The sequence below is a fragment of the Pleurodeles waltl genome, chromosome 2_1 (genome assembly GCF_031143425.1).
Source record: "Pleurodeles waltl isolate 20211129_DDA chromosome 2_1, aPleWal1.hap1.20221129, whole genome shotgun sequence".
NCBI lineage: Eukaryota > Metazoa > Chordata > Amphibia > Caudata > Salamandridae > Pleurodeles > Pleurodeles waltl.
In genome coordinates this window covers 751,320,271-751,346,267 of record NC_090438.1, presented here as the reverse complement: position 1 = coordinate 751,346,267, position 25,997 = coordinate 751,320,271, and the positions used below count along the sequence as shown (strand labels likewise).

At 44.2% G+C, this 25,997-nt stretch overlaps 1 protein-coding gene across 1 annotated transcript in view; it reads right to left on the bottom strand.

The window, feature by feature from the left end:
* PXDC1 (PX domain containing 1) overlaps positions 1-25,690 on the bottom strand; it is a 111,504-nt gene extending 85,814 nt beyond the window's left edge. The window contains exon 1 of the mRNA XM_069217651.1: positions 24,913-25,690. Coding sequence (XP_069073752.1) covers positions 24,913-25,168 — 256 coding nt within the window. The 5' untranslated portion in view covers positions 25,169-25,690. The remainder of the gene's footprint in view (positions 1-24,912) is intronic.
* Between the last annotated feature and the right edge of the window lie 307 nt (positions 25,691-25,997).

Below are 25,997 nucleotides of genomic sequence, written 5' to 3'. Positions count from 1 at the left end.
CCCTCGAACACTGCGGCTTCATTCACCAGCGCGTTCATCCCTCTAACATACCTTGAATATAAAGGGAGGATGAGGGGTCCGGAGGGGGAGCGGTAGCTGAGCTTCTCACAGCCCTCAGAAGCAAGGATTGGATGCATCTGATCTTGTGGACTCCGAGTTTTTATAGTAAGTTGAGCTGTTCCGGTTGCTGGAGCTGGTGTAATCTTCATGTTTCTGGATGACTGTAGTTCACTTGGTGTGTTCGGCTGTGTTGTTGGTGGCAGCATAGAATATCACAATATTGTCCACTGCTCTCAGAATAAAAAAGGCTTTGAGTCTGAAATGTTTAATTTTGGTCGTCTGTCAGTATGTTTTTCTGACCTTGGTGTGACTGGTGGTTTTGTTGACCCAAGAGATTGTGATGAAATACTAGTCTAGGCTGAAGTGTTTTCACATGGTTTTTCATGTTAAAGTTCTCTTGAGAGTAAGGCGATTAGTGATTCCATTGATCTAATGGACTGCGGAGGGACCGCTCCTAGAACCAGAGGCATCTTGCATATTTTTCTACTAATCACATTTCCGCGATTCTCATGTGTCTTCCTCCTTAGGTGCCACCTGACAGGCACACGTTCCTCCTCACCTGAATCTCACCACTGCTGTTAATGCTTCTTATCTTATTCTTTTTGGCTGTCCTTCTTGTTTTATTCTTTCCACATCAGTATGTTTCTGTTTATTTTTTGACAGGGTGGGCACACTCCATCATGGCTGCAACACTTCTACATTCCAGCTTGGACTCAATCTTGACATTAAATGGCCGCTCTCTGTTTTCCTATGAGAGCTCCTGGCCTTGAATTGATTGCCCTATTAGTTTTAATTATGTCTGCCTGACTTAAAGATGGGGCCACTTCCCCACCTGGGAGATTTCATAGCCCCGAAGATTCTTGCTCATTTGCTTCATGATCTGCGTCCCGCCCACGGTCAGAAGGGCTGCTGAGAGTTGTGGTACTATTTACTTCCTGTGTTCTGGATGGATGTGCGTGTCTGTGACTCTCCTATGTTTCTGACTCTGATGCCCACACTAAGACAAAAAGGCTTCACACAAGATGTACTTCTATAGCAACACTGACTCTCATCTCTGTTGATAATGTTCTGTTGTTACCTTATCCAGTTATTCGGCCTCATTGGCCCATGCACTGCGTACCCCTTAATACCTCCCCGTCAGTTTCATCAACCATTATTTTACATTTCATTCTTTCTTTGTCCTAATTATTATAAAACAATATCACAAAATCATTTGTTCACATACAATATTTAAAATAAATAATATTAGTACTCAGATTTTTATATTGCCTCTGAATGTGCAATATTGAACCCTGATTACTAAAGACTTGCATTGTTTATTTTAAACATCGTATATGAACAATAATGTTGTGATATTATTTTGCAATAAATAGGAGAAAGAAATAATTTCACAGTCCCTGTGCCATTGAGACTGAATAATAGGATAGTGTAACAACGGAAAACTATCCTCAGAGGGAAAATTTATTGTTTTATTTTTCTTGAGAATCCTGTCCACCTTGTTGAATGAGGGTCGCGCTCTTATTTGGAGGTTAACACTGGCTCTCACTACACTCAGGGTATGAGGGTCGCTGGGTCTCCGCTTCCTGAGGTGCAGCGTTGTACGCACACAAACATAGATCACTCAGAGACCGCCGGCAGACCTCCACTCGTTCATAGGCAACTCCCTGTCTGTATACATGTAGAGCGGATCTTGGGACTGTGGGGTTTTCTTTGGTGCTTTACAGAGTGTTGAACATCACGAGGACACTTGCTGCTGATACCAGGGGTTGTACAGGAGTGACAGCAATTGAGATATTGTGGTTGGGCAATGAAGAGTACTTGCACACCGGGTTAAATATTCACAGTATTTATTGGTGCAGCATGATGTTCCTAAGAGATCAGAGTAGAGTACCTCAGGGCTGGCAATAAACATGCAATTCTCTTTTCTCTTCGTCGCCATATGTTATATTGGGCATGTAGCACTGTATAGAAGCCTGTGAACCAGCCACTTACACTAACTATATTTTATTATGAATGCCCTCTCTGATATATCTCTTCTTCTACTTCTGAGGGAACTTGTCTCCACCCATGCAGTCCCTGCTAGGCTCTACACAAGAATGCCTTGCTCCCCCAAACTTCTGTTCATCCCCTGAGCAAGAAGGTCTGCCCAGTATCCTAAGTATTTTTTCAGGACTATTCTATCATGCAGGATCCTATTGTCCTCCATCATGTTCTGACAAGGAAGGTGCACGGGGTGTGACTGTCTCATTCTACAAAAACAATATATCATAAAACCCTCACTGTAAACCTTTTTCAGAAAGCAAGGAGGGTAGAAGGAAGATATGCTGAAAGTGGTAAGGAACCGTCTGTGGACTTGGTTGGAGTTGCAGAAAATACTGGCCATACATTTTAGAAGGTCTGAAGAAAGAAATGGCCAGTCTCTCACATCCTGACCAGGTCTCCAGACACTAGTAGTTTCTCAGCCAGATATACAGACCTGCCAAGGACAAGCACCAATCTGTAATAGAGCAAATCCCAGAAAAAAAATGTTTGTGCAAAGGAGACAAGTGCAATGGTTTCAGAATAGGAAAATGCACCCTAATTACTTCGACTGTCCATGGATGAGGCTTTTACTTCAACCATGGACATTACCCTGACCTTAACTTGGCCTAAGTGCTTGTACATTTAGGAAAAGATTTAGGACAGTTTTTTCATCATTTAACTTTATTTCGGTAAGTAAAAAACAAACCTTTAAAGTACAATACACAACAAAGAGAAGAAAAGCTTCATTGAAGCAAGAGGGTACTAAAAATAAAAATAAAAGCACGATTAAAAGAAACAGGACAAGTTTAAAAGCAAACACAAAATAAACAGCCAGATAAACATCACTTGATATAATGAAAGGCTGTACTCAATAAGGAAACTAGATCCATAAAACAGTGATGATTAAGAATATAATACACCAATATCTATATCCTGAGGAGTAATCACGCGTCCAATTTGATAAATATACATAAATAAGTCTAAAAATTAGTTCCCCAAACTTACTCCTTAAAATTGCTAACCTCAGATGTCAGAATAATACAATTTTTTTTACCAATAATAAAACTGTCAGGGTGGGTAAATCACATTTTAAAATTCTCACAATATAAAATGAAGGATCAGTTCAATAGATCTATAAGTAATCCATAATAAACCGGACCAAAGTCTATATCCTATACAACAAGGACTACAATCATACATCCAAATTAGATAAATATACACGAATAAAACTAAACATTAACTACACGATTTTATTCCTTAAAATTGCTAATCTCAAGCGCCAGATTGACTCAAGAAAATTTGCCACTGGTAGAGCTATCTGGACGGACGGGTCGCATTTTTAAATTCTCTCGGCGTGAAGACAGGATCTAACCCCTAATTGTTTGCAAAGCGGGATGAGCCAAAGTGCTCTTTGTTTATGATACGCTTGACAGTGGAAGAAAACGTGTAAAACGGTTTCTTCACTTTTACAACCCATCGGGCACTGTTTAGATCTATTAGATGAGCTGGACCATTTATACGTAAGACTGCACAGAGGAAGAGACCCGATCCTAAACCTAATAAAAAGGGCACGAGCAAATGGAGATAACTTTGCGTCCATAAAGGGCTCAAATTCATTATGACATTTAACAAGTAAAAAATTGTCGGACATAGACAATGGAATAGAACTAACAAATTGTCCAACCTGAACATTATGCCAGAAAGCGTCCTTTAACAGCTGTGCAGCATTTTTAGGAATAGAAATAGGGTCCTGCCAAAAGGACCCTAAGCCAAGACGAGAGAAAGACTGTTCAACAAAGACACACCATTTAGTTTTAATATTAAAATCGCGGCCCACCACGTTGAGAAGGCCACAACGAAAAAGGGGTTAGGGCATCTGTTGTCCACAACCGAATCCAAAAAAGCAGGGGCCTTAAGGCAGCAATCTGTGAAATTGAAAAAAGATTTAGGTCCAGGCGAATGGGCAAGGATGGGGTACTTGAAGGAACCTTTAGCATCATTTTTAGAAACTGTTTTTCCGCCCTGGCCAAATTCGCCAGATTGCAGTGGCCCCAAAGTTCAGCTCCATATAAGGCGGCCCCCCTAGCTTGAGCTTTGTATATTTCCAGAGCAGGGGATATTGCAAATTTTGGAGAGCTAGAGGCAAATCTGACAATGCCACCCGCCCTCTGCTTCAGGCATAATAAAGATTTTTGGCGTTGGGCATGCCAAAGATGCGAGTCTTCCACCTTAATGCCTAAGTAATCAAAGGTACCCACCCTTTCCAAGGGGACACCATCTAAATACACAGGCCTCTTCATTTTTTCCCTAATATCTCCGAAAACCATGTATTTTGTTTTAGTTGAATTAATTGATAGCCCATGGTCAGTGCAAAACTCCAGAAATCTGGGGAGCAGCTTAGAAAGGCCCATGGCAGTGCGTGATAACAATAGGGTATCGTCTGCAAACAGAAGACAAGGACTCTTCTGCCCGCCCAGGCTAGGGGCATCGCTTTGACAGTCTAGGAGGTATGGCAGACAAGCATTGATAAACAAGAGAAACAAGGTGGGCGCCAAGACGCAGCCTTGCCTCACACCCCGTACAGTTGGAAAATCAGGAGTCAGATCGCCAATAGCGCCCCAGCGGACTTTAGCACAGTTGTCAGAATAAAGATCCTTGATGATGTTAATCATAGAACCCGGAACACCGGTGGTACTGAGAACCTCCCAAAGCTTGGCACGTGGGACAAGGTCAAACGCAGATTTCAAATCAACAAAGGCCACAAACAAGTGGCCTTTGTCTGCGTCTACGGTCTTCCACTTAATGATGGTAAATCGGAAGATCTGATCGATGGTGCTGATCTTGTCCCTAAATCCTGCCTGAGGATGGCTTAAGACCTGATTTTTCGTTATCCATTGTTTTAATCTAGTTAGCAACTGGTACGAAAAAAAATTCTGCAAGTTGTCTGATAGACTAATAGGTCTATAATTCCCAGGGGAGCTCTTGTCTCCTTTTTTATGGACGGGGTCAATAATCGCCATCTTCCACGAAAACGGATAGGATCGAGATGCCATGGCAGTGTTTGATACCCTATTGATATATCGGGTCCAAGCTGGTAGATCTGTTTTATACAGATCCGAGGGAATACCATTTTGGCCAGGGGCCCTACCAGATTTTTGAGCGCAAATTGCCATCTCTGTTTCTTTCAGGGTGAAGGGCGGCATTTCGGGCTGGCACAGTGCATAATCTGTAGAAGTATCATAAAAATCCAACCGAGAGCCATACAATTCACAAAAATAAAGGAACCAAGTTCCTGGGTTGATATGACATTCAGGAGTGGATGACAGGGCTGGGTCGCTACGCGCAACCAAAGTCCAAAAGAGCTTGGCGTCGCGAGAACTAGCCGCCTTCGTCAGACACTCCCATAAATGCTCCTCATATTTGAGTTTCGATAGCGCGCGAGTAGACACATAGGGGTCATTCCGACCCTGGCGGTCCATGACCGCCAGGGCCGGGGACCGCGGAAGCACCGCCAACAGGCTGGCGGTGCTTCCTGGGCCATTCTGACCGCGGCGGTAAAGCCGCGGTCAGAAAAGGGCAACCGGCGGTTTCCCGCCGGTTTACCCCTGGCCCAAGGAATCCGCCATGGCGGCGCTGCTTGCAGCACCGCCATGGGGATTCCGACCCCCTTCCCGCCATCCTGGTCCTGGCGGTAAATGCCGCCAGGAACAGGATGGCGGGAACGGGTGTCGTGGGGCCCCTGGGGGCCCCTGCACTGCCCATGCCACTGGCATGGGCAGTGCAGGGGCCCCATCACAGGGCCCCATAATGATTTTCAGTGTCTGCAACGCAGACACTGAAAATCGCGACGGGTGCCACTGCACCCGTCGCACACCAGCAACTCCGCCGGCTCCATTCGGAGCCGGCTTCATTGTTGCTGGGGCTTTCCCGCTGGGCCGGCGGGCGGCCTTCTGGCGGTCGCCCGCCGGCCCAGCGGGAAAGTCAGAATGACCGCCGCGGTCATTTGACGCGGTACGGTCTTTTGGCGGTTCCCGCCAGGCGGGCGGCTTCCCCGGAATGACCGCCATAGTTCTTTCTCGCATATATAATGTCATCCCGGTTCTTTGACTTTAAGGCTACAGATAGAAGATGCCTGGCCACCCGGCACTCTTTGTCAAACCATTTGCACCTAGGAGCAGATGATTTTGATTTGGATTTAGAAGATTTCGTGAAAAGCTCCTTAAGTTCCGCAAAAAAACCCGCATGGGCGGACATAATTTCTGAGGAAGATAATACGATGGAGTCCTCAAAAAGTTGGTGACAGGACATCATAATGCCAAGCTTATGATTCAATAAGTTGGATTTCAGAAACGAAGGCCACTTTACCGCATGCCTATTAGTGGAAAGTTTCAACACATCACTTCGACCAACCAAACCAATGGGTAGATCAAACAGGGCTATGTTATATGCAATTTGCAGGGGGGCATGGTCGCTAGTACGGGGAAGACCCACCTCTATGTTGGTTATGAGATGCCAAACTCGCAAATCTAAGATGACATAATCCAAGCAACTACTATAATTACCTCTAAAAAAAGTGGGCCTAGCAGGGTTATCGTTTGGAAATTGGTCCATTTCCAAAACGCAGTCCATATGAAAGTGCAAGGTCTATTATCTGAGACACCCTAGGGGAAGGAATACGTGGCGTAGAGTGAAATTGAAGTGGGGGGATATTCCACACTAAGTCCTCATCCTGGGTGGACTCAGCAAAGGCTGAGCCAAGTTCAATTTGGGCGTTAAGATCACCAGCAATGATGACTCGATAATTAGAATGGAATTCTGATAAAACATTGTGCAAGCGATGAATGGTATCAGACTGTTGGTTAGGAGGACATGGACGGTTATAGATATTAATACACAGCACAGGGGTACCAGACCTAGTCTGTATTATTATGGCTAAAATATCACAGGAATCAACAGCAATTTCCTTGACCCTGCCCATCTCAGACGACTTGACCCAGGTACATAGACCCCCGACCGCCCTTCCCCTAGGTGATTGGGTTGCCTTTTTAATAAAAGAACGGTAACCTTGCCTATGCACACCATCCGTATCCCAAGTTTCCTGGAACATGCAGATAGAATAAGATTCCACAAAAGCCCCCCACTCCGGATCAGGCAGTTTGCTCTTAATACCTGCCACATTCCAGGACAGCAAATACCCTTCAGAAGATGTAGTATTACAAATAAGCGTACCAAAATCAGTGTCCGTAGCTAAATTAGGATTTGCTATTGGGATACAGAGTGAAGCACTTGAAATAGGACCACCTGGGCTGATTAAAGGACTTTGAGGTGATACAAGTGGACCACAGGGTATGCAAGGATTAGAGAAGCGTAGTCAATCCACATCAGATGTGTCCCCTAAGGTAGCGGGGTCTTGAGTACCAATATGTTTAGGATTGTAAGCCAAAGCAGCTCCGTCAGCAGGGAAGGGCAACAACCCAGTCTTAGCAACAAGAACTGGAGCACTGCAGGGGATTTCCTTGGGCCTAAAAGGATGGGGGGGCAAGATCTTGTGACCAATAGCAGGCAAACATTTGCTAAAATGTATATCAAGGTCAGTTCTTAACATATTGCGGGCTTCCGTCTGCAAAAGCCCCCTAACTAGATCAGGATTAATGAGGTTAATTTTGATGGTGTCACGTCCACCGGGACGACCCCGCACCCGAGAAGCACAGACAATGTCAGAATGAATAACAGAAGCACAGCCCCTGGTGTGGCGGATCCAATGTGTCACCTTATTAACAAGAGAGGGAGTATCTTCTCTGATATGAGATGTAAGAGGGGGAACATTGCACAAATAAATACAATTTGAATTAGACACATAAGTAGAAGGGGCCACAACTTGTCCAAAATCAGAACAGGAAGATGCCGAACGTACTGTCGAGGTAGCCAGTTGTTTTCCATGGGTTGAATTATTGGAGGGGGCCTTATTAAGGTCCCCACTTGATGAAGAAATAACAGGCAGTGCAACCGGGCCCAGAAGACAAGAAGATTGTGTTGGCACAGGAATCAAAGGACGGTGAGGAGATGAGTCCATTTTTTTAAGAAGATTGAGAACTTCAAACAGTAATCCCTTTAACTCCCCGACTTCACGTTTCAAACTAGAGACTATTGTTAACACGTCTTCACCTGGAGGGTCACAGGAAGTGATAGCGGTAGAGGGATCAAAGGTTGTTTATCACCCACCAGATCGGACTGGTCTAAGATAGAAAATCGATTAGCACAGGGGATGCCACTAAGAATAGGATCATGAGAAGTAGCATCCAAGTTATCCATTGGACCAGGGAGGGTAAAAGATGTAGGCAACCCCAACAGGCTAGATAAGGCCGAAACTTGCACAGGGGATTTCAAAGGCTGGGCTTCAATAGAAGGTTTAAGGCCTGCTGTTAAGAACGGAAATAAAGTCACAGATTTCAGTCTCTTGCAGGCTTTGCCCTCCTTTTCCTAAAGAATAGATTCCACCTCCTCAATTAAGTTATCAATTTCTCTTGAGACGCAGTTTGAGTGGACTTGTGCTACTCTATTGAGTTTTAAGTTTTTAGATTTAACTCCTGCAGCATCAGGACTAGTACGCGCCTTACGCTTCCCCATACTTGGAAAGGAAAATAAGGAAAATAAGGAAAGCCGAAGGCTCTCACTACACTCTTGTGAGGCACAAGGAAGGAATTTTGAAAAAAAAAAAAATACCCAAGGGGGGTGGCCCAGCCCAGCCTCTTCCGGGAACTGACGGGCAAAGGACGGGCCCGCCCTTGGCCCGGGCTTCGCCCGGGTGCATCCCGCGCGCGTCCCGCGAAGCAGGCGCGCTCTGACGAAGTTTAAAGGGCTCAGAGCCCCGCCCCCAGGATACAGCAGCTGGCCTCCTCCTTCCCGGCAAGATAAACGCGCGACCCGCGAAGCGGGCGCGCTCTGACGAAGTTTAAAGGGCTCAGAGCCCCGCCCCCAGGATACGGGCGCGCTCTGACGAAGTTTAAAGGGCTCAGAGCCCCGCACCCAGGATACAGCAGCTGGCCTCCTCCTTCCCGGCAAGATGAACGCGCGACCAGTTAATCTGCCCAGCCTCTTTAATGACAGGTTGACGTAATGGCCGTCGTTTTTAGTGGCCATGGTAGGAAATCAGTTTCAGTCTCAGTCATTATTAGTCCAAGTAATGGTGGTCAAAAGGATGAAATATAGCAGAATGGAAGTGATCGCATCAAACCTATAAGTACCAGCTTTAATATCAGCAGCTGAACATAAACTGCTCTTGAGAGGGGTAAGTGGTAATACAGGTAACCCTAACAGTGTGATACTTCAGCCACTCACCCAAGGTGAAGCAAAGGAATAGACACCTGACAAAGGTCTCATAAGAAAAAAGTACTTTTTTCACAGGAGAAGACTGAATAGAGCTAGGCATGAAAAGCATAGACATGAGAACTGTAGGTAACATTAGAGTGAAGGAACAAAGCTAAATGATGTGACAGAAGCAGCAAAAGACAGGGTGATGTTCTTGTAGGACAGATAGCACTGTCTATTCACGACCAAGCAAAGAAGAAGAGATAAGAAAAAAAATCAAACGTCATGGAACTAAATTTGAATGAGTGCAAGGACATCCAGTCCTCAACTTTATGAGCACAGGCTATTTGGTATTAAGCAATTATATAAAAGCCAAAGTTCCCCCTGCCGTAGATTATGAGGATGTTGCAAGTCACCTAGAAGTTCCGTGGCCATATAAAGAAATGAGGTGGCATGCGTAGTTCCCATATAAGGTCACAGAACTCTGAGGTGACTTGCAATATCCTTTTAATGAATGGCATAGGCTAGTGTATTCCTTAAAATACATGGTCACACCATCCGCCTTCTCAATAACTGCTTAAGTCTAGACTGCCTTTCTCTTTCATGTTCATTGCAGACAAGAAGACTGAAAGCAGGATCTGTACTGCAAAATTAAACACAGCAAAAAACTATAATTTTCGAAAAACAATAACAGAATCAGTTTAATGTAGATCAGATTTCAAAATGCTGTGCCTCAGATTGTGTAGAAATGTGCAGAGATTCCATCTTTCTTGTAATGACCTGTAGCATGGAAAAAATAAACATGTTGCCATAAATATTTTAATGTTTTCTTTTAGGAAATAAAACATCAGAAGAAGGGAAAGTCCGCGCTCCCGTTTTCCTTGTTTCAAATGTAGCTGGGTGACCTGTATTTGACCCTACCTGCTGGCTCTGGCAGCATGCACTGTGATGTCAGAACTCAACTGCAATAACGTATTACAGTTTAGCGGCTATGTCATTTCTTAATTATAGGTGAGTAAATGCGTCAGAAGTGTCCTGTAATATGGAAATTAGAAAAGGGCGTTTATACGAGGAATGCAGGCCCCCGTCTATTATAAATGCTTGCAGTTACTAAAGCATAGCCCTGGTTATTAATTCGTTTCACCTTTCAGCAAAAAACTGACCTGCAACCCATCCTGGTGGCATCCAAATACTGAACAATTTTTAAAACAAAAAATCAATCTAGATCAGAGCAAATGAGCCTCAATGCAAGGATGAGTCAATGAGGATATGTGTATGCCGCCTGATTACAATGTAAATACCTGTACGAGGTGATATAGAAGACTTCTGTACTCTAGGTGCTTCTTTGCAATACTTTTGGGGCTCCCTATTCTACTATTGTCTGATCTCGACCCAGTCCAATTTATCCAACAGTTTATAGAGCGCATAAAGTGCTATGCCAAGTATTAAACACGCCCATGCTATACTCCTGGTAAAATGTCCTTTCCCGTGCCCCAATCCCTTCTCGGGGCTTGACCAGATGCCTCTACGGTTCAGTAATGTCCTTTCTTTCAAGTAATCCTTCTTCCCTTTCTAGAATTATCGGATATACTCTGTTAGATTTACCAAACACTTTCTTCGGCCTCATACAGCTAAACACTAGTCTGCTGTTGTTGTGCACCCTCAAATGGAAACCACAACACCGGGGGGAGAGATGATCTATAGATTCACTAAGCAGGACCTCTCTGCCACTAGATCTCATTTAAAGGAGGGAGCTTTCGTCCCACCATGCTGACCCTGTGCTGTCCTGCCCTATGCTGACCTTTGCCCCCACACTCCTTCCTGTTTCCTATCCCACACAGGAAGCGGTGCTCGGTGTCCACCTATCAGCTGTCATAAGGGCTCTCTGGCTGTTATGTGTAAGTGCCCCTGATATGACCCCGGGGCTGCTGTTTTTTAGATGCAGCTGCTCTCTCGGTTATCCTCGCCAACACTCTGGAACAATGTGCTTGGACCGAGCACCTCCCACGGGAGGTGTAGAAGTTGCTTCACACCTGGCACAGTTCAAACACTGGCCATGACTGTTTGTCTACTGTCTTTGTAAACAGCATGAACAGGGATTCCATGAATGTTTTTAAGATAGGAAGGACATGAGGTTGGTAAACTTTGTCCAGGTGAGGAAACTGACCTGGAATGAAGAGGTCAATGCCGCGGCAACCTAGAAAGGCCATGGCACGATGTACCTTCCAACCTGGTAAGCATCTGTCAGGCACAGCTGCAGCAAAAAGCAAGCAGACACGGGAGATTAAACATAATATCAAACAATGAGCTCACTGGGCACACCACAAACCAAATTATCTATAGTTGCTGGTTCAACAGGCTTTAATACACCTCTGGCTTATTCACCTCGGAAAGATTAAAGGCGGATTGCACCCGGCAGGGTTTTGGACATGTGATATGCAGGTCGTTGGATAGATGTTTTTCCCACTGAGCAACCTTACAGAAAATAAGGTATGGCAGAATGAACACCTGCCAAAGTACCATTACTTTGTCTTTCTTTACAGAACACTATGGCCCTGATTCACAAAGTGTTTTTCTATAAGTAGTTGTCTCTTACTGCAGTCCTCGGTGTGAATTAAAAGTGAATATCCAGACCAAATTCACAAAGCATTTTCTTTAAGTGGTTTCTGGAGTAAAATATACTCAAGGGAAACACGAGGAATAAAGAGTTATAAAAAAATCTTTGCGAAACAGGCCATGGGTGTATCAAAGAGGAGAAATACAGTCATCAAAAACACAACAAGGGTATCATTTTGGCAGCATTGTTTCTTTTACACAATCAAAGCATGTCCTGCATGAAACTACAAGTGATAGCAGAGTGTCAGGGAATCCGGGTCACAAATAAACTTCAAATACATGTTAACCCAATGACATCTATACCAAGGCTGTCTAACACTGGTCCCCGAGGGTTGGAGCCATGCCAGATTTTCAGGATGACCCCAGGCTATGTAATTGATACCAATTTTGATTCACTGTCTGCATCACATGTGGATCTCATGATCATCTGGCAGGCCTCCAACCCTTGTGGGTCAAAGTTAGACACACTTTGTGCATATATGCCAACATTTGGAATCAGGAAGGAGGCAGATTTGGAAAAGTAAATCGGGGGTTCATTTTCCCTACTGACTTGTATTGCAACGGGGGAAATTTAATGCAGGAAAAAAGATAAAGTAAAGGCATTTTTTGCTTCAAAGATTGGGAATCTCCAACTGAAGTTGTGGGTGTTGCCACCAATGTCTGTACGATGCGTAAACTTAAGGGCCCCATATTTTCACTCTTTTTGATGAAACAAGGAATTTGTTGTTTTAGGAAATGGATGGGGAAGAGCATCCTTAATCTGAACTCCCAAGGCTGGTCCTTAGGTGCCTTGTTCTGAAGCCTCAATTGTTTTATATGCTTATCCTCTTTTTTAGTATATTTCTTACTTGTTCAGTATAATATTAGATGTGTTATAGTACGGAATATGATTTTTAGTAATTCTGTATACACAATATATTTCTATCTATCAGATCTTAAAGCGTCAACTTAGAAAAATATGCATTCTTTCATTCTTAGTTCATTCGGACTGTTTGTCCAGTCGTCAAAGTCCTAGAAACACCGTTTACTGTGACCCATGTAGGATATGTAGATAGGTTTAGAATGTTGTTTTAGATCAGCTACCTGGCACCCTAGAGAAACTCCACGCAACTATGGTGAGCTCTCCCTGGTAAACTTTACCTTTACGGTGTTGAATCTCTGTATACATCATCCTCAGGGACCAAACTAGCTGCCACCAGAAGGGATAAGAATCTATTGATATAAGATATCACTTGCCTCAAATAAAGACATCATGTCATCCTCTGCTTGTGAACCGTATACTTGATGGCTGGTGCCCAGATTAAGAATAACATTTTTTTAAATTATAATTTATGATCGTTTATTCCGGAGTTTTCTCATAAAAGCTTTTGGGTGGCAGTTTTGCTGGGTTTATTCACTCAAACACTACTTTTTGAAATATTTTCACTCTTTTTTGTTTAACCACCACGACTTTCAGGAACTACAAAAGGTTTCTTTATTTATTTATTGTTATCTTATTAAACATGGGCGGCTACCCATAGTTAGGATGTCTTAGTGCTAAAAAAATGTAAAAAAACACACACGAAGTAGGAGAAACTACAAGCTAAGTCTGAAGGAATAACCGTTATTTGAGATTTGTTTTAAACAGTTCAAAGCCGGGCTGTAGTTGTGAGAGATGGGGAGCAGATTGAACTTTTTGGCCACCAGATAGGAAAAAGACCGGAAACCATGTTTGCAAGTGTGGATACAAAGAAATACAATGGTGACTGGCAGAGCAAAGGCCCATCTGGGATGGTAGGGTTTCAGCCTCTTATTCAGGTAGGCAGGGCTGAACTGATAAAAGGCATTTGTGGGGAAGAACAACATTTTGAAGGGGGAACACTTTTTAGGGGGAGCCAGTGCAGATCGCGACGATGGTGCAAGATGTAACATCTGGCTAGAATATTAAGGATCAACTTGGCTGCAGAGTTTTGAATCACTTGTAGCCGATGGGTCAAATAGTCAGGTAAGCCAAAATATTGGGCACTGCTGTAACCTAAGTGGGGCATAATCAGCCCACAGACAACAGATTGTTTTCGTGCTGAGGACGGCAACCAAGTGAAAGTTTTCCTCAACATTTTTAAAGTAGACAAACCGGTTGCCATGACTTTTGTAATTTGCCCATGGAAAGATTAGAGTCCAGATTGACTCCTAAACTCTTAGCAGCCCTTGTAGAACAACAACATGTGTTTATTAGTGAAGTTCCTTTTTGAGCAGTTGGTCTTCATCCATGAAGTAATGCCAGCCATACCAGACTGAAAATCTGCTGAGTAGCATTAAGATTTTCTGAAAGAGAGACAATAATTTGAGCATCATCGACGTGCATGACAATTTCAAAGCCAATGGATCTGACAAGGGGACAAGTATAAATATTGAAAGGGTTGGACTGAATACTGGGGAACCCCACATGATATGTTATAGCAGTTTAAAAAAATTACTTCTCAAGGATGGTGGTGCCCAACTTTGCACACCCCTATTGTATAATTATTAAACACTTCGAAAGTGGCTGTCCTTTATGGTGGAACTTTGAGTTTCCAAGTGTATAATTTACAAATGGGTCCTACTGGATCCAATTGCTCACATTTGGGGTTTGAACATAAACTACTATGGAAAAAGTTCTAGTTAACTTCCCCTGAATTTGGTAAATGTTTAGTAGTGTCCAATTGTGTCTATTGGTTTCAAGTGTTACTTTGATGTAACCAGTAAAATCAATCTTGTTTTTTTTCCATTAAACATATAATGGCCATAATTCAAAGCATCGAATGCTACAACAAGATCCAGTGGAATCCTTTTATAAGAAGCTAAATGGAATTTCCAACAGGGCTTGCTTTTTTCTATGTTCATCAGTATATCTATGCCATGCTTTATTTTTTTTGATAATGTAAAAACATCCAGACTGATATTTTTTGCAATTTCTAACAGTTTCTAGAGCATGCCTACAAACAGCTTTAGGTGTCTGTTAGGAGGAAGCCTATTATACTCGATTTAGACCTAGAGTGTGCTTTGAGTCAGCCCTTAACGCATGTACTTATGAGTCAACAGCATTTTGTCTGTCTCAGTTCTCTGCTCTTGCTTCGATGGCTTTTCTTTTTGTTGTTTTGTTTTTCTGGTTCAATGAGCCTTTAAGTCTCACAGTCTTTGGACTAGATGAGTTGTATCTTTTCACTGCTAATTTCACGACTTTGCATTGCAGTGCAGAAGAGCTTATTTTTTCTTTCTCGTTCTCTTTATCCGTTACCCCGCTCCCAACCCTCTTTTCCTGCCACCACTTTTTAAATATAAAAATTGGCTTCCAAAGGGCCAGCTCGCACCACCACGCTCGATGACCACCTACCACTAATACTGAGGAGGGTGGCCATCTTCAAATGTCTTGACCGTTTCAAAATGGCTGTCCCTGAATGTGCAAGCATGTTGAATGCACTTGCATGGGCAGGGCAGCCATCTTGGAGAGCTTTTTCTTAACCTTTATGAAAAACTATTACAAGATGACATCCGTGCAAGCACACACACAGGTGTGACATGAACTCCAGCCTCCTTGGAATACTTTTACTTAAGGACTAGATATCACTATTCCAAGATGACCACCAATGTCTGTGCACAAATGGCAATCATATGGGAAAAAATGCATTTGCAAAGCCAGAAAGTTTTCCTGTGCCCTTTGACATATGTGAAACCTATTGGTTTGGCCAGTGCTTGTCCTTTCTTACAACTATTAGCTAACGGAAGCAAAATAAACTAATTCAACAAAGGCTTCATTGGATTTCTCTTCCTTTTCCATTGGTGACTTAATTTCTCTTGTGTAACATCAGTTTAGCGTCATGGCGAATCTTAAATCGGATGAGCTGATTCATATCTAGGGCCAAAGGGCGACAAGGGGAGGTGGTGCAGGCCCAAAAGGAACAACAGGAGTAAACATGCCTCCCGCCTCGTGCAGGTCAGCTGGTGCTTGCATACTTTGTGGGGGGAAGCGGTGTCTGGTTTGGAAAGAGTCCCGGTTTAATGGATGGGGAAAAATGTGTGTCCCTGTGAAAACACAGAGAAATGCAATGTCGACTTTTTTTCAAACCGTAAGAAAGAAAGATGTAAAGATAAACATTTGAGACAACACCAATACACTCTTGCAGACTAGAATGTGAGATTTGAGACAACTTAACCTGATGGGACAAAAAACAAGCGTTGACCAAGGAAATGGTTTTGGCTTTTGTATAATGACGTTTTCGGCTTTAACTTAGTTTAGCCCCAAAGACACTTTAAGGCAAGCCTGGGGTCACTGGGTCATCGGCACTCAACCTGCCATAGTCTCGGTTACAGAAAGTCGAGCCCAGTTCGAAATGTTCACTTAATTGCATTGGCCTGATTGGATAAACTTTTAGTTAGGGAGTAGTACTGGTTCAAGCAAAATTATGCGTACAGTAAGTTTGAACCATAAATGCCATGTGAGACCTGTGTGCTGCGAGTGAATAATGCCAGATGTGCAGATGCCTGTTCCAGGGCCCCTTAAATGGCTACTTGCTTACTTTTTGCTCTGATTGGTACCGGGCAGCACAGGTAGGAATGTTACTGGTATGAGCTGGCAGTCAGGCAAAGGAGAGATCAGAAGGGAAAGCTGCCGGAAGTGTTAGGACAGACATGGTAATTGAAGAGCAGGGAAAATGAAAAAAGGAGAGGATGAAACACAAGAAGGAGGAACAGAGCAAGAATGATTAGAGTTGGCACATCAATAAGGCAAGGTAAGGCGCTACACTATGCAGCCCTAAAGTGCAAGAAAAAGACCTGAAAATTGCCTTTGTATTACATGACGGGAGCGCTCCAACAGTAAAAGGCTCTTTTGCTCGGAGCACAAGCTTATCTACAAGCGATTAAAAAGCAAGAGACTGAAAAAGAACAAAAAAGTGAAAAACAGGAATGAAGGAATACACATCACATCCTGGAAAAACATCAACATGCTAGAAGAAAGATATAGAAAGTAGAATGCAGGTCTAGACTTTGGCATCAACTTAGGGGGAACTAGCACGTAGTTTTGAGAGTTTATCTTTTTCGTTCAGAAACCCCATTTGCTTGTACGGGGCTACATTTGGGGAAGAGTGATTGGCATATGTAGTCGTACATTTGCCAAAGCATTATTTGTGGAACGTGAATGCCAGAGCAAAGCTTGTTATTCTTTTTTAAGTCTGCATCCAGCGCCGGCTCTAGCGCTGGTGGCCCCCGGTGCGACAATGTTTGTTGGCGCCCCCCAATGACCCCCTCCGCCACGGATTCCCTCACTACCGTCCTTTAACAGTGCCCCTAAAAGTCTCCACAATAACTCTCTTGCAGATGCACTTAATTTGTTTTATATCTCCATTCATACCCGTGTAAGGTGTCAGAGCACATTATATCACACACATTACACAGAGACAATCATCATATGTGTGTAAATCAGTGTATAGGAAATGGTACATCAGACAGAGGACTACAAGGTAAGGAATATCATGTCATCCATACTGGTAGGCAGAATAGTTTGAGTGCTTTGCCTGGAGAGGCACAAACCCAATTTAAGACGTAACACCATGGTTGGGGTTTTTCTTTAATAACAACTTTTACTCAAATGAAACCTTTTTGCAATAGGTTAAAGAAAGACTGGGTTAAAATCATAACGCTCTAATATATACCTTGCAGTTTGCATGCAGCTCCTTGATGACAGTTAATTGCTCACTCTTTCTATATTAGAATTTTAATTTATAAACTGCAAGCAACAAAAGGATCTGTCTCACAAAAGCTGTAACCCACTGACCTAGTCACATTGAATGTACTTTGCGATCTGAATGTAGACATTCTTTGCAGAAGGCATAGTGACCCTCTGCACTAGGGCTACCTGATAAGTCAAAACTTCCACTAGACAAAAACATCGATCTGGAACTATCTTGAAAATGTTATTGTTGCCTGAAAACTGCTGGAGACAAGGAACGCGGCAGCAGTTGCTTCTAAAACAATAATATACATCCAAACATGGCAACCCCCACCCGAAGTCAGTACCCGGTGCAGTGGCACCAGTCACACTGCCTTAGGGCCGACCCTGTCTGCATCAAACGGGATCAGTGCCCAAGTGCACATCAGCATGCAATGAAACATGCCATGAAGCAATTGACCCACATCAGCATGTAATGCAGCACGCCACAAAGCAAGGGACCCACTTCAGCATGCAATGCAGCATGTCACAAAGCAATGGATCCACATCAGCATGTATTGCAACATGCCACGAAGCAATGGACCCACATCAGCATGCAATACAACATGCCACAAAGCAATTGACCAACATCAGCATGCATTGCAGCATGCCACAAAGCAATGGACCCACATCAGCATGCAATGCAACATGCCACAAAGCAATGGACCCACATCAACTTGTAATGCTGCATGCCACAAAGCAATGGACCCACATCAGCATGCAATGCTGCATGCCACAAAGCAATGGACCCACATCAGCATGCAATACAACATGCCACAAAGCAATTGACCCACATAAGCATGTATTGCAACATGCCACGAAGCAATGGACCCACATCAGCATGCAATACAACATGCCACAAAGCAATTGACCCACATCAGCATGCATTGCAGCATGCCACAAAGCAACTGACCCACATCAGCATGCATTGCAACATGCCACAAAGCAATGGACCCACATCAACTTGTAATGCTGCATGCCACAAAGCAATGGACCCACATCAGCATGCAATGCTGCATGCCACTAGCAATGGACCCACATCAGCATGCAATACAACATGCCACAAAGCAATTGACCCACATAAGCATGTATTGCAACATGCCAGGAAGCAATGGACCCACATCAGCATGCAATACAACATGCCACAAAGCAATTGACCCACATCAGCATGCATTGCAGCATGCCACAAAGCAACTGACCCACATCAGCATGCATTGCAACATGCCACAAAGCAATGGACCCACATCAACTTGTAATGCTGCATGCCACAAAGCAATGGACCCACATCAGCATGCAATGCTGCATGCCACAAAGCAATGGACCCACATCAGCATGCAATACAACATGCCACAAAACAATTGACCCACATCGACTTGTAATGCTGCATGACACAAAGCAATGGACCCACATCAGCATGTATTGCAACATGCCACGAAGCAATGGACCCACATCAGGACCCACATCACCATGCAATACAACATGCCACAAAGCAATTGACCCACATCAGCATGCATTGCAGCATGCCACGAAGCAATGGACCCACATCAGCTTTCAATGTAGCATGCCGCAAAGCAGTGGTCGCACTCTATTGTGTATTTAGGAAATATGAATCCCACTTTCTTCCCCAGATGCCCACTCCTATTATTCCAGTGAAATAGTTACTCGTTGTAGCTCTAAGGAGGCATTATATCTAATCTAATAAACACTATCCCAGCCATTTGAGATTGCGGTCCCCAGGTCTGCTGGTTTGCCACTCTCACATCTTCCAGGGAAACCTCCATGGAAGCATGAATAAATCTGTTTGAAGGTTAGAGTTTTTCCCTCTGGCCCTTTCAAATCTAAACAAAAACTTCTGCACAACAAGTCAAAGGCTTTTTCCCGAAACACTACTAATGCTGCGTAAATACTTTTTTTTTAATGTCCCTTTTATAGCCAGTTCCAAGATTCATTACAAGATGAGGGCAGACGATCAACTCTTAATTACACCCCTCTTATCGACAGAGTCAATGTTGAACCAGATGTGGTTATATTCTAATCCTGTTGGTATAACAATCAATAGTGCACTTCCTGGACCATAATGCCGTTCGGTAAGGACTGAAACACCTTTTTCTATTTCCTCTAGAAGTGTGTTGCGCACAGTATGGTAGCTGTAATTACGGGCCTCGGGCTTGTTAATTAGACTCTTGCTGGTGGCGGGCCAGGGGTTGTCTGTGCCAACGGTGAGTGAAAGGGGATGCACATGACCACAACACTCAGTGGCGTTGAGAACAACGGAGTCCATTTTTCTCATGGAAACAGGCCCAATGCTGTGGAAAGGCCTGTTTAATGAGGGATGCCCCGAGCGCTTGTTGTGGCAGCAAGAGACTCCAATGACCTCAAATCACCTACCCAACATGCACATGGCACTGACAGTCTCCATTGAGGTGAGGGAGTGCTGTGTGAACCAGTCAGTCAGTCAATCAGGCGAGTGAGTGAATCTAGGAGTCAATCAGGAGGTTAGGCAGACAGTAAGGGGCTTCACTCAGTCCTTCATCTCTAACAATCACCAAAAAAGGCATCCTTGAATGTTCCTTTTGATTGGTGATGTCTGCTTGGGTTTTTAGGCCTACTGTGAAAATGAGCGAGTAAGCAATAGAGTTACTAGTCTCTTGGTGCTGAACACACATACAAACCCATTTCTCTGAATTAGACCCCGGCGTTGTCTTGTTATAAAAGAAATCATGCCTCCCCAACATATTTTTTTCAAAGTGAGCATCGACGGGTCTAGACATGTCTAGATGCCTAAGATGTATAGATGTGGGGAAGTAGTTGGAAATCTACATGTGGATGAGCACTAGAAGGTGGTTTGTGCAAAGTTGTCCTTTATTTATCCTATTAAACAAAGAGATGAATAAATGATCTGACTTTTTTACATTAGGTGGTGTATGTACAAAGAGCGCAGGCATAATCTGCTCTATGGTCTTATAGATGTGAAAGGGTCTAAAGTCTGCCTAATTTTTAAAAGAAATATTGTCATTGTTCATAGATTGCACTCTGAATATACTCCCGGGTGGTCGGGGTGTGCGAAGTCTTTATTATTCAAGCAAAATCTTGCATAGATCTTGATTAATGGCCTACCCATAAATGGCTGACTTTTTCCAGACTTACAGCATGCCACAGCTTTTCCCCACAAAGAGACAATATTTCCTAGCAAGTGCTCTTTGGTGCTGAAAATGGGTGTGCAGTTTTTTCCTCAAGTTTGTATCTGGGTGATGATGTTGGCATTCTGTTTTTTCTGAAAACATCTTTGAAAAGGGTAATTAATTTTTTGATTAAAGCGTAAAAACACATGCAGAAAACTTTGCAAAGTACAGTTAGTGACCGTACTATTCGCAAGAACTTCGAGAAAAGCCTTCCAACTTCCTACACATGCCTCCAGCTACGGGACCAGCCGTCTTTTCTGTATCCTCTCCTAAAACATTATTCGAATCCATTTGAGACCGACCATAAGTATACGATTCTAGGTCTGTGCAAAGTGTAAACTTTGTCCAAGTAGCTGGCAAACACTGGACTTTGCAAAGATTGTGCAGTTTACCACTGTCTTCCAAATTTTCTTTGCAACACAGTTCTTGTACAAAAGTGAGCTGTTGACAGATTTATTCCCAAAAAAAGCATACTTAGTTCATTAATTTATTTGCTTTTTTCTTTTACAGGCAGTTCTGGAGCAAAAATTGTTGGGATTGTGCATACCCCTAATTATTTTCCAGAAGGGTCTGTTTCAGAAAGACCTAAGGGAAACTTTCAAATTGCGTTTGCATCTTGTAAAGACTAGCTTTTTCCTTCGCTTTCCCCTCTTTTGACTGAATAGCAGATGTTTATTGTTACCCAACTGAATGGTGCTCATTATATTAACAGAGGCAAGTTAAAAGGATGAGTGGAATTGCCACGATTTGAATCTGGAAGCATAAAGCCAAACACGGATTCCTCCAGAATGTGCTTGTGTCTACTGAGCAACCAGACCCTGTTATAAAACCAGCTTTGGTAGGTTTTAGATAAACGTCACACCCAAATTGTCGCCACCTTTTACAAAGCAAGACTCTGGTGTTGGGCCAAGAGGACCCTCTCCATGCCAGATTCCCAGTATAATTACTAAATAAATGACACCCATTTAGATTAATTGTATCTAACATATCTTATCTGGGTATCCTATGAATCTGGCATAGGCCTGCCCTTAGAAGACCAGAGTTACACACACTAAACACCAAACAGCACATTTTATTGTTGCACCCTGTATCTGGGAGTACCAACAGCAGACAGCTGCAGTGCATGCCCATTGGCTCCTCTAGAAGGAAAGGGAATGTCAAAGAAAGACGCACAAAACATGACTAACCTATCAAAAGTCCTCTGGCTGAACATCTGGAAGCCACGTGACCCTCCCTCACTCCGCCAGCTCTGATTTGAGTTACATGCCGATGACGGATACAGAGCTGTGAAGTGTTGGCAGTAACAATAATGGCCGTTCCTACTCTTCATCCAAGCAGCTGCAATGCAGACACCTTCCTCAACGGTGATGCCATAGCCCAGTGAAGTTAGACTGGCCTGGTGTGTGCTGGACAGGGAACACTTCCATGAGCTTGTTCCAGGGACTGTGTTATCCCTTACTTGATTGACACTAAGAATATTGCAATCTGCTGCGTGGGCTGCAAACGTCTGTCTGGGCCCTGCCTCTGGAGAAATTACCGGGTTGCATATTTGGGCCTAGGATCTGCAGTTTTCCATCTCTAACCACACACCACATCTTTAAATAGCTCGTTGTTGGAGGAGCCGAGGCTCCGGTAACATGCCTCTCCTTGCCTTGTAAGACTGGATCTTAAAACTATGTGTCATCTCATCATACAATAACATTTACAAAAACAAAATGAAATGTTACTGGTTTGCATATTTAGTTTAGTGGGAAGCTGGCTTCAAACTTAAGTTTCCTAGCTTCTTAGCTCAAAGAGAACAGTATTGCCAAACATAAATAGTGATATTTAAAGAGCGTGCTTAACGCCAAAGAAATTCTGAAATTAAACCTAGTCTAATGGAATTCCATCAAACAACGCTAGCCCCACCACCCTAAAACAATCAGTGTAAGGTATCATACTGAGGTACTTGCCCCACACATCTCGAGGTGCATCCAGAGTCCAGGGACTTCCCAAAATCAGAATAGCTAGATCACTCATTTAAAATTCGTGGACCCTAACACCCAGTGATGTGGTCTTTGGAAACAATATTATTGTGTTGAGGCATTGGTTGAATCACAACGGAAATGATGGCTCATTAAGTTGACTTCTGCTATCCAGTTCCAGGCTAGTGGAAATTGGATTTAAAACTTCACACACATTGATTGAATGAAGCTGGTGTCACTTTAGTGGACCTTGTAAGGTGTGTGTCAATCTCTTCCTACAAACAACTGTCTCAGCAAGTGGTGATCACTGAGTGGCATAGTCGGGACTATCATTTTTCACCCATTCTGCCATTGTAGATAGAGACCTGCCGTATACAAATCAGCCTTTGTCCGTCTCCAGCAGGATCAGTCCAGCCTGAATTGTCAGGCCACCTCCCCTCCAGACAAGAACACAGACAACCCCCAGATCCGTTTAGACCTACATAGGTCTCGTCAGTGACGTGAGGCTTGAGTCCTGTGGCAAAATGCACAAGGGACCTACATTTGGGCATACTTATCATAGTTAGGGTGCCTACTTCAACAAATGGGGTGATGAAAGAAATCCTTGAATTAGTCGCAGTCACTGGCTATCGCTCAGGCTGTAATGCAGATAACTATTTTTCATTTTTTTCCCTGCTATGCCACTCTAGTCTGAGACCTGCCATATGCAAGTCATTCTTGGTGCTGCTCCACAAGGAACAATCCAGCCTGAAGTACCAGGCAGCTCACATGTAGAGCAGGGTCAGTGTCAATTTGCATAGGACGGGCCTCTCTCTGGAGTGGCCAGGTGGGTGAAAAAACATGGACTGGAATATGGCCCCAAGCAATTGCCAGTAGCTGAGCTTAATTCAAGCATTCAATCCATCACCTTGTAGTTTGTCGCTTCTCTCTTTATGTACACATATCCTTGTAATATCTCAATATGCGGATTTCAGTGCCCCTTCAAGAAATGCAGTTTAGAGTTTTTGGGGTGGTAATTACTCGTAACTCAACAATTTTTGGCACCTCACAATAAATGAAAAACCCATTGACGTCATTTAGGGGTCGTCAGGGTTTACAGCTGCGACCCCTGGCTTGCCTTTTGCGGCCCCGGCACTTTCTTGGCGACCACTGGCCTCAGAGGTGGCAAAATCAGTGCCAGTAACACACTGGCAGCTCGCCCTTATGTTCGTCAGTTGTGGCCCAACTCTGCATTCTTTCAACGTTTTTATTACACTAATAGTGAATTATGTTTCATTATTCAATGTTAGTGCAATAAAAAAATAGAGTAAAATTAGCTGGAATTTTGCCTTCCCTGACAGCTAAGGTAAGTAAAAAAAGTGCTTTTAAATGTATTTTGTGTGCATGCTTGCGTGTGTGTGTTTATGTGAGAGAGAGTAAGTGTGTAAGTATAAATGAGTGTATGTGTAAGAATGTAAGAAATTGAAGGTCAAAGGGCTTGTGATGTCACTACCGCTACCCCAAGCATTTTGGTGAATTGACATTCATAAAAAAAAAATGCATTTTCTGATAATGGTGGTGTGTTTTGGTCATTTGGGCAAACAACACAAAGTGATTTGACCAGAATTATAGAGCATGGGCGATAAGAGAAAGCTAGACTTCAAATTTAGGACTTTCGGATCCTATATCTACGGGCTACCTTACCCAGAATGTCCTTCTTTAGAACTTTCTAAAGGTGGCCAGTATGCTTACTATAGCTGAAAGAAAGAATAAACTATTTACTAAGCACTGGTTTCAATGGGAAGGTACTGTCCAGTATAATTTGGTAGACACAGAACCTACACTTCTCAGCACTGCTACATTTAACACTTCTTAGGCGCACACAGGCACTTTAAATAGTGAATACCTGCTATAATGCAGTTTAAAGCACTGTTGCTAAGAAACTGTTCCCAGCTGCAGCATCCGCAGAGATAGGCAGGTACAGTGAAAAATACAAACACCTCGGCGTGCCGTGACCCGCGGTGCTGGGGTCGGAGGGCGCCGAGGGGGCACGCACCTTGCAGCAGCAGGGACTGCGAGAGCTCGCCGCCGTCCTCGGGGAAGGAGTCGAGCAGGCGCCGGAAGAGCCGGCCCAGGTCCTGGTAGCTGCGGTGCAGGTAGAGCACGTTGCGGTCCGACCACTCGGTGCGGATCTCGAAGAACTCCTCCTCGTCGCCGCGCCGGTTGATGATGAGCCGCCGGATGCCGTTCACCCAGCAGTCCCGCACGAACATGTTGACCAGGGAGGTTCCCTGGAAGACGGCCGAAGCCATGCTAGCCCTCCGCACCCCGGGGCGGGCGCATCCCAGCCGGGGGCCGCGGGAAGGGCGGCTGCTGTCCCTGCCCCGGAGAGGCTCCCTCCCTGAGCTGTGGTGCCTCGGACCGCGGCAGTGTCAGTATAGCGCCGTTCCTAGGGCAGTCCCCTTCGTGAGTCCATAGGATACCCCTTATTCCGTAGCACGTCTGTTGGTCACTGGTGTGTCCTTTCTGTGGGCGCCGTGTCCGTCTGTCTGCGCCTTTTCATTTTTCACTGTGTGACTTCGAGGCGCTATCCACGGTCAGGAGGGCATTGCACTGTTCCGAGGGGGCACCTTTATGCGACACCTTTGATCTACCCCAGTTGGTCACTGGCTGTGGCTGCTCGCCTAATAAGTGGCCAATGAGGTGGGTGTGTGCGCACTTGCTTTTGAGTTAGTAGACTGGTGAGTGAGGGAAGAGGGGACGAGTTAAAAGGCTGGGTGATAAGTGGGTGTAGACCAATGACACAGTCTTTGAGTTGAGAACTGAGTGCGTTGATGTGCGGAATGAGTTAAAGGAACGAATTAGGGTTGGGTCCAGTGAGCAGGTATGTTGGGCATAAGTAACGGGGAAGGGTGAGTTAGTGAGCTGGGGTTCGGGTGAGCGAGGGTGGGGGCGGTGAGTGAGCGAGTTAACACATCTCCCTGTCTCATTATGAGGCACAGAGCAGTTCCGTGGAGGGGACATTCATCTTTCTCCTTGGCAGTGCCAGCCAGCATCGATCTCCTGGGTTCCGGGTAAAGATGAACCCCTCAGCAGTCCCCGCTACAGTTAGCCCGAAACTACAAGTTCCTCTGCAGTCCC